This window comes from Nanorana parkeri, unplaced genomic scaffold, assembly GCF_000935625.1.
Source record: "Nanorana parkeri isolate BGI_ZX_2015 unplaced genomic scaffold, ASM93562v1 scaffold491, whole genome shotgun sequence".
Classification (NCBI taxonomy): Eukaryota; Metazoa; Chordata; class Amphibia; order Anura; family Dicroglossidae; genus Nanorana; species Nanorana parkeri.
In genome coordinates, this window is record NW_017306759.1 from 837,403 (window position 1) to 846,858 (window position 9,456).

Sequence of the window (9,456 nt, forward strand, 5' to 3'; positions counted from 1 at the left end):
GAGGAGTACTTGTAGAGTATGGTTGTTCCAGTGCGGGGAGGTTGTGCTGCCAGTGTATGGCTGTTTGGGTAGAGGGGGAGTGCTATCAGCTAATGCTCGTTTGGGTCGTTAGCACCAGAGTCAGTGGATCCCACCGGTTGCCAAGAGCTGAGCATCCTGCCAAGCTCCTGGCAACCAGTGATGTCAGTGAGCTGTGTGGGAGGCCGGACAGAGTATCACAGTTTGCTAAGAGCTATTAGTAACCTGGAACATTGTGGCAGCCCCTCACCCACATCTGCCACCTGCCTTTAGTACAGGAGGGGGTGGAGACAAGACCAGTCACTCTGCACATGGAGGGAGAGCAGCAGTGGCCGGTCTTTATTACAGGAAGGGGCTGAGGCAAGACCAGTCACTCTGCACATGGAGGGAGAGCAGCAGTGGCCGGTCTTTATTACAGGAGGGGGCGGAGGCAAGACCAGTCACTCTGCACATTGAGATAGAGCACCAATGAGCGATCTTTATTACAGGAAGGGGCGGAGACAAGATCAGTCACTCTGCACATGGAGGGAGAGCAGCAGTGGCCGGTCTTTATTACAGGAAGGGGCGGAGACAAGATCAGTCACTATGCACATGGAGGGAGAGCAGCAGTGGCCGGTCTTTATTACAGGAGGGGGCGGAGGCAAGATCAGTCACCCTGCACATTGAGATAGAGCACCAATGAGCAATCTTTATTGCGGGAAGCTCCAAGTCTCACACTCGATGACTACACAAATCTGGAAGAAATACACAAAGTTCAGAAGAATATCCATGACTCTTGTATGAGGATGATATTTATTTATCTCAGAGTTCAGCTTTAGGGCTGTGAGGATAATAGATTGTGCAAGGAGGAAAAAACAACTGAATTAAGACATCTCACAAGGCACCACACAGAGGTTAAACCAGCCAATTATTCCCTCCAGAGAGACAGACCTCCGGGATCATCCTGTATATAAAGTAGAGGTGTCAGTGCGTCTACACACACACAGGCACAGGCAGGCACGATGAGGTATGACTCCACATTTCAGATTACATAAAAGTATCAGGAGAGATGAAAATTAAACAGAACCTGCCGGAACAGGACGCTATATGATGAGAGCTCCCATCGCTAGCTGCACACTCCAGAAGCATGACGCTTGTCCTTGCTGACACTATTTAGAGCCGCTTGTCACTTTTATGTTTTATAATGTGTTCATTTCAGTGTGTTTGTTTTTTCTTATGTTTTTCAGATTGTTTATATTTTTGTGTGTGTTTTTTCTGCAACGTATTTAATGTGTTTTTCCAAGAAAGACGGACTTCCTTCAACACACCAAAGCAAATCAAATCTTTGCTTGCAACACATAACTATGCATTAAATAAATAAAAAAAACATAAAACTGTATAGTTCAAGTATTTGTAAAACTAATCACTAAATCTAATTTTCATTTAAAGTTATTTAAAAAGTCATTCTTGGCATTTCTAAATCTGCAGCTTTCATTAAAATAATCCCTTTCGGTGTGATCGTTATTGTATTTATTATCATATGGCTGCAAATTACATTAACAATGCTTACCTATAAGTCACTCGAATCTTAAAGTGACACTACACTCCGGAGTTAAATCTAAAAATACATTCAAGCCCCTTAACTATTAACAACAATGTATTTTATTTGTGTATCACTAGGCTGTAGATCTTCCAATCAACTCTGAATTGGTGCTGACACTGTCCTTCCTTCTGGAGGGGGGGCTACGTCTGTTCCCCATGGTCCCTGTGTGTGTTGTAAAGTAGTCACCGCTCCGAGCTCGCTTCTGCGATGGACTACAATCTCAATACAAACTAGTAAACTAAACATGAGACTGTAGTCCATCCCTGGAGTAAGCTTGAAATGGTGACTACGTTACAACACACACAGGGACCATGGGGAACAGACGTAGCCCCCCTTCAGAAGCAAGGACAGTGTCTGCACCAATTCAGAGATGATTGGAGGATCTACAGCCGAGTGATTAACAAATAAGATACATTGTTGTTCATAGTTAAGGGACTTGAATGTATTTTTAGATTTAACTCCTGAGTGTAGTGTCACTTTAAGATTGGAGTGACTTATAGGTAAGCATTGTTAATGTGTTTTGCAGCCATATGATAATAAAGGGACTTGAATGTAGTTAAGGGACTTGAATGTATTTTTAAGATTTAACTCCTGAGTTTAGTGTCACTTTAAGGCCACACACCAGGATGCCAAGATGTGAATGGGCCCATAGTGGTACATTAGAGGGGATATCCAGCCAAAAAAATGTTTTTTTCCCAGTTGTGGATACTGTAGGAAAGAGTAGGAAAGGGTAGAGGAAGCTCTGTCAGGTTTTTCTTTGGATCTGCGCTCTGGTCTGGGCAGATTTACAGGTGACCATAGTCTCCAGGACAGAGAGTGATGGAGAATCGATTTGTCTCTAAAACAGGAGGCATACAGAAATCATTTTTTGGAGATTTCCATTGTCTTGCTGTTGTGTCTCTGGAACAGAAAGTGAGAAGCCATCGCCACATGGCGGGCCAAAACACTAAACGAAAACCTGACAAAGGCCGTAGCTCTCCTCGTTCCATCCAATGTTTTCGCTGAAGTTCCACTCAAGACAGAAGGTTCTGACCCGGTCTTTTTTGTTTCTTATTTCAGGGCCACGACTCATTTTTACAAGACCTTATGGCATCTGACCATCCACTACCTCATTCCGGTCTCTCACAGCAGCCACCTTGGATGCAGACTGAGTCTTTCAAACCTGCCTCTGATATTTGAGGCTGGTGACATGTTGATTGGAGCCATCATCCCCTTCCACACAGACAGAGTCTCCCCAACAATAACTTTTACAGAGATGCCCCCAGAGGATGTCTGCTCATGGTAAGTGTTGCCTTCTGTATACAAACTGTATCACATTTAAAGAGTACCTGTCATAATTGTATTTTTCTAATGAATTTATGCAGCTTTAACATTACCTTACACTCCAATGTGCCCACCGCAGTTATGCACACACAGCAGGGCCAACTTAGGGAGAAGCCAGTTAATGTACGGGTATTTCTTAGGGTTGTAATAGGACAATAAAGTGCATAAAAAACACACGCAAACACAGAGAGTACATGCAAACTCCAAGCAGATGACAATTTAACCAGGAAGGGCTCTAGTGGTGCAAAGATAGAGCATTAAATGGTATGTAAACCCTAACAATGAGCTTCTCTTATTTAGTACCTTTTGGTTTGCTAAATGTACCAATAAAAGCATTTCAATGTATCTGTTCAATAAATGCAAAAAAAATACCCATTGACTCTGCCATAAACCTTGCTCTCTGCCTGAGCTTCACTCTCATCGATTGAATTGTTTCAGCTATTTCTCTGCACTACAGGTAACCTCCCTTTATTTCTAGAGGTAGGTGCAGGGCCTGCAATGAGGCAGCCTGAGGTGGTTGCCTCAGGCGGCATCTCATTGTGGGGCGGCCGGGTGGTCCAGTTTACTGAAATCACTGGTTGCCAGAAGCTGGGCGGGATGCTCTGGCTTGCGCTACGCTGAGCTCCTGGCAGCCCATGACGTCAGTGAGCTCACATACATTAATATCCATTGATGAGAAATTCTTATTTATCGCGGTGGTATTTTTGTTCATCTATTAAAAGTCTTAAAAGAAAACTATGGGGTAACCTTTTTATCCCATAGTTCTCTTTAGGGTAACAGTAGGACATATAATAAACTCCTCCCGTGACCCAAAGCTCAGTATATAGCGGGCTATTGCTCACTATATACTGAGAGTGCCGCAGCCGGGACGAATCCCAACAATGCTGTTGAGATCCACCCAGTGAGTGACATCTGGCGTTCAGAGCTGAACCCGCCCCTACCCTGTCCGTTCCTCCACTCAGCGCAGGGGGATCGGAGAGGGGGGGGAGGAATCCCTGTGGGGAGCGGTGACTGACAGTCACGGCTCTCTGCAGGGAGATGATCGGGAAGTGAGCGAGAGACGGTATGTGTTCACTCAATTCCCGATCGATAGAGCTGACGTATGACAGTTTCATTGTCACAGGTCAGCTTGAACTATGAGGTTGAGTGAAAATCACTCACCTCATAGTTCTCCTTAAAGTTCTTACGGATAAGTGTTTGTTTCTCACAAAACATAATTCTATCTGCACCTGGAGTGGCTCTGTTTTCAGCTCTCCTCATAAAAACTCATAATTATTACACTCCAAAAGCTAGCGGTCTTTTAAAGTCAACTTGACCTAGCCCTATGATCTTTCTAACACAACAATGATGCTGAAGAGCAGGGACCTTATGGTCCCTGTCAGTGCCTGGGATATTTCTCAAAGCAGTCACTGTACCCTTTGTAATCTAGGCCGGGCTTTGATTTATCCATTCATGAGATAAATCCCAACTGTGCAAGGCTGAAGGTAAAGCTTTAAACATTGAACATCATTTCATCAATCTGCCATTGTCCCCCTCACCATAATACCCAGAGTCAATCTTGAGATGCCCCAAAGCATATTCATTCTAACCTCACAGAGGTTGCCAGTTGGTGTTCCACCACAACCTACATATGTGACAAGTAGAAACATCACCTAACCTTATGTCTGCCATCTAATATATGTTCTTTCAAACCTCCAGGTTCCTTTTTGAGACCTACCAGCAGTTCCAGGCATTGAGGTTTGCAGTGGAAGAAGTCAATGCAAACCAGAATGTTCTTCCAAACAGGACTTTGGGGTTCTATGCTTATGACTCTTGCTCTGTGATGCACAAGGAGTTGGAGGGAACTCTGGGCATGTTGACTGGACACAATCAGGCAATTCCAAATTATTTACGGTTGGGAAGACCGCCAGTGGCTGCAATTCTTGGACATTCTATGTCCACCTACTCTATTCTTATGGCTCATATCCTAGGACTATATAGCTATCCACAGGTAAACATCTTGCATATGTTGTAACACAGCACAAGGACTGAGGGAAGTAAATGGATTAACTGATGAAAAAAATGTACAACAATTAGATTTGTTTGGCATGTAAATATATTTCCTGTATATTCCACAAAGGGTTCTCTACTTGTAAAGGTCAATTGTTAGGGGTCCCTGTTTTTCTCATAAACTAAAGCTACAGATATAGACAGACCTGCAGGAAATGAGCAGAGGGGCTGCATGAATGGGGGTAGGAATAGTCCCTGGAGTCGATAGAGGAAGCAGGTTGTCCCACCTGCCTTCCCCTAATTTGTGGTTGATGGTTGTGGAAATGTCTTTTTTATGTCACGGCAGCTTGGCAGGTTAGGGGGGTCTGAAAATGTGATTTGGTTACAAAATGGGGGGGGCCATCCCCTGGTATGGTGCTTCCCCCCATTTGTCAGACGGCCTGGCCCCTTGGAACTTGGGAGCAGTAACTATCCTCGAGCTGGTTGGGGTGCAGTTGGGGACATGGGAGCACTTTTAGTAGAGGCATTATTTTGGCTGATGGGCACCCAAAGACCCTTTCTCGGATCCAACGGTCATTCAGATTATTTATTTGTATGTTATTTTGATTATTACTTTTGGTAACTGTTAACTTTTGTTTGGTTCATAATGGGCTGCTGTGGCCATTTAAATCCATGCCGCGCAGTTTGTGTGTTTAGTTGGTTTTTTTAACGGAGGGACGTATTTGACAAATCCATCAGTCAAGAGAACTTCAGCATTCAAACAGTCTGTTTTCAATGTTCTTTTCCTGCAGCATCTGCTTTCAGCCACCAATAGTGGCAGCTGAAGGGGAGACAAGGGGCAGAACCTATAGTGGGATAAAAGAGCAGTTAGTATCTTTCCTATCAGCAACCGCTAGTGGTGGTGGAAATGAACTACTGCAGGAGGAGATGTGATCAGAGTGTTTCATGACTAAAGACTGTTTCTAAATTCCTGCTTAATGGTAAAGCAGGGACCACGTCCATTCTGCTCTGGAACAGCAAAGGGTTCCTTACTGCATTGTAGAATAGAAGGTTAACGGTTACATACCAAGGGCCAGTGTTGGCCGGCTTTTGCTCACTTCTCTCCATAAAACTCCTTGAGAATGCAAAATCAGCTAAAGCAGTTCAAAGACGAGTTAACTGCAGTTCAAATAATTGCTTTTGAGTGGTCTCAGAAGATTTTCATACTCATGGTGCTGTTGTGGTGCTCTTTCTTCTTCTCTTATCTGTTTTAGCTTTATTTTGTAGCTTTATCATTTTAATGGATTATCCATTTACCCCAAAACCAAATACAAACCACCATCTAATGACTCTTATGTACCCTTTCAGATAAGCCACTATGCAACAAGTGCTCTTCTAAGTGACCGCACACAGTTTCCATCGTTCTTCCGGACTGTCCCCAGTGACTCTTTCCAGTCTCAGGGATTGGCTCAGCTGGTGCTACATTTTGGTTGGACTTGGGTGGGTTTGGTGGCGATGGGAAATGACTATGGACAGCAGGGCATTCAGATCATTAAACAAGAGATCCTTCAGGCTGGAGCTTGCGTGGCCTTCTCTGAAGTCATTCTTCTTAATCGGGCAGACAGAAATGCCCCTTATATCACGAGGGTCATCAAACAGTCTACAGCAAAGGCTATAGTCATTTTCTCTATCGACGTCTTCTTTATTCCGCTCTTGGATGAAATGGTGAAGATGAATGTTACTGGGAAGGTCTTCATAGCAAGTGAAGCCTGGTGCATCTCAACCATACTTTTAGCAGATAAATATTCTTCTATTCTTGCTGGGTCTATTGGTTTTTCTTTTCACAGCTCAACGATCCCCGGGTTTGAAGAATACCTGAAGAAGGTCCATCCTTCTCACCCTCTAGGGCAAACGGTTACCAAGATATTTTGGGAAAAGTCTTTTGAATGCAAGTTTCTTGATAAAACAGATCCAGACTGGACTAAGAATAGCAGTCTTTGTACAGGAGATGAGACTCTCGAAGCTGTTGAGAACGCGTACACTGATGTGTCCAACCTGAGGACTTCATACAATATATACACATCTGTTCAGGTCACAGCTAAATCCTTGCATGACCTTCACATGTGTCAGAATGGAAAGGGACCTTTCTCTAATGGAACTTGTGCAAGGCTTCAGAATTTTAAACCTTGGCAGGTACTAGAGGGCATTTTTCATTGCTATTCTTAGATGGCACACACAATACATGGTTGTAGCTGCAGTTTAGTGGTATGTTTGTCTTGCAATTATTTAGGGTTTCTTGCCCTAAAGGCCATCTTCAGGATATAAGGTAGCTACTGTCCCCAGTCCTCCATCTTGTACCACTTTGGGACTACATGTCTCAGGACACACTGCTATTTTTCATCTGGTTGGGGCAGGCATAGGTTTTATGAGTGGCCAATATAACACCCCTTGCTTTGCTCATACACAGTACTGCATGGTGTAATTTACTGGTTGTGGGTGTTTCTGGATGAGTTGTTGGGATCTGGACTCTACAACTAGTAATACCCACAGCTAGCTATGCAAATGCTGTGACCTCATCTCCATTAGTGATTTGGCTTGGACAACCTGGCTGGGAGAAGGGAGCTGGATGATATAGGAAAGTTCAGCTTCAGACAGCTCTAAGCCAGCCAGCTCTGGGGAGACTATTTACTACGCAATGCTAAATTAGGGAGACTGGAGTTGGGCTGTAAAAAAAGACAAAGTCATCTTGCCCATGGAGGTCTCTGGAAAGGGAATCTCAGTCAGAGACTGCCCTTTCCACCTGGTAAACTGATTTACTCCTTTGTAGTAGACATGTAAGCTGGGGAAAAATTCAGTTCGGATATTTCATTGTTTCGGGTTTCCGGATTCAGATCCGAAATTCAATTCGGTTCGGGTTTTGGATTCAGACTAAATCCAAATTTCTGTTAGTTTCGGATGAGTTTACGGATATTCGCTGCGAATACCACAGAAAACCATATACAGATATTAATACTAAAGCTGAATCTCCCAGGCCAGAATGGCATTCGGGATCCGAATTTCATAATTGCATTTGGGGAGCTCCCGAATATCATTCGGGTCTGGGAGCCTCAGCTTTAGTATTATATTATATGGCTCCCAGACCCGAATGGCATTCAGGAGCTCCCCAAATGCAATTATGAAATTCGGAACCCGAATGCCATTCGGGCCTGGGAGCCATATACATATATAATGTTAAAGCTGAGACTCCCAGACCCGAATAGCATTCAGGAGCTCCCGATTGCAATTTGGAAATTCGGATCCAGAATGCCATTCGGGTCTGGGAGTCATATACATATATTACTAAAGCTGAGACTCCCAGACCTGAATTGCATTTGAGAGTTCCCAAATGCCATTCGGGTCTAGGAGCCTCAGCTTTAGTATTATATGTATATACAGGTATTCCTCACTTAACGACCGAGTTCCGTTCCTACGACCAGGTCGTTAAACGAATTGGTCGTTAAGTGAGGAACTCTATACAGTACTGTACTGCATTAGTACTGTATAGCGTTGCAGATGTACAGTACCGAACAGTGTACTGTACATCGGGCAATGAAAATACTCACCGGGACCCGCAGTGAAGATCAGAGGACGTCACTTCCCCCGGCGACACGTCGCACTGACTCTGACGCGCAAGGTCGGAGGTCGCTCGGAGGTCGGTCGTAAGTGCGAGTGGTCGCAAAACAGGTAAGTCGTTAAGCGAGGAGCATCTGTACTGTATATGGCTCCCATGTTGCTGTAACGAAAATTTGGATTCAGACCCATTTGAATGTATTAAACCGAAAAACACATCTGATTGGCCAGAAAGGTCACATGTCCAATTCACTTTTGTTTTTGAACTAAATTTGGATGGGATACAAAATTCAGAAATGGAATTTCGGATTCGGACCCATTCGGATGCATTGGGATTCGGAAATTCGGATGTGTCCAAATGGCCAAATTTTTGAAAATTCGTACAAATTCTGAATCAGAACGAAACGAATCGCACATGTCTACTTTGTACACCTTCCTAGTTTATCTATATACCCATGTCTAGGAGTGCTGATTCCCCATCATCCCATCCTGACCTCCGGTCAAAGATTGCATAGACTACAATAAGGCAAGTGTCCTGCGCTGTCCATCATAAATACTGTATGTCACTTAAACAATAGGGAGTATTAAGGCTGCAGTGATTTATGTTGTTTAGGGATGAAACTATGAATCATGTCATGGTATTATACCTCATTATTTTTCCATGATTCATCTGAATAAGATATTCATCCTGGGTTATTGACACTCTGTTTGGAGATCTGAGACAAGAACACCTTAGCACAGTATCAAAAACGCATTAGCATATTCATTTCCAGTTTTATATGTAAAAATATTCTATGTGTCTACCAGTGATGGTCATTTGGATTCATCACCTAGTAAAATGTTGTAGGCAAACTAAGTTATGGATGATTAATGTATTCATTGTTAACCCTGACCAGGGCTGGATTTACTCTCTCTGCTGCCCCAAGGCCAGGTTCCTCAATGCTCCCCCCTAATGC

At 43.7% G+C, this 9,456-nt stretch overlaps 1 protein-coding gene across 1 annotated transcript in view; it reads left to right on the plus strand.

Moving 5' to 3' along the window:
• The first annotated feature begins 1,019 nt into the window (after positions 1-1,019).
• The window catches only part of LOC108790670 (extracellular calcium-sensing receptor-like), a 13,279-nt gene continuing 4,842 nt past the window's right edge, over positions 1,020-9,456 (plus strand). Inside the window, exons 1-4 of the mRNA XM_018560983.1 lie at positions 1,020-1,024; positions 2,660-2,881; positions 4,622-4,913; positions 6,260-7,084. Of these exons, the coding sequence (XP_018416485.1) occupies positions 1,020-1,024; positions 2,660-2,881; positions 4,622-4,913; positions 6,260-7,084 (1,344 nt within the window). The remainder of the gene's footprint in view (positions 1,025-2,659; positions 2,882-4,621; positions 4,914-6,259; positions 7,085-9,456) is intronic.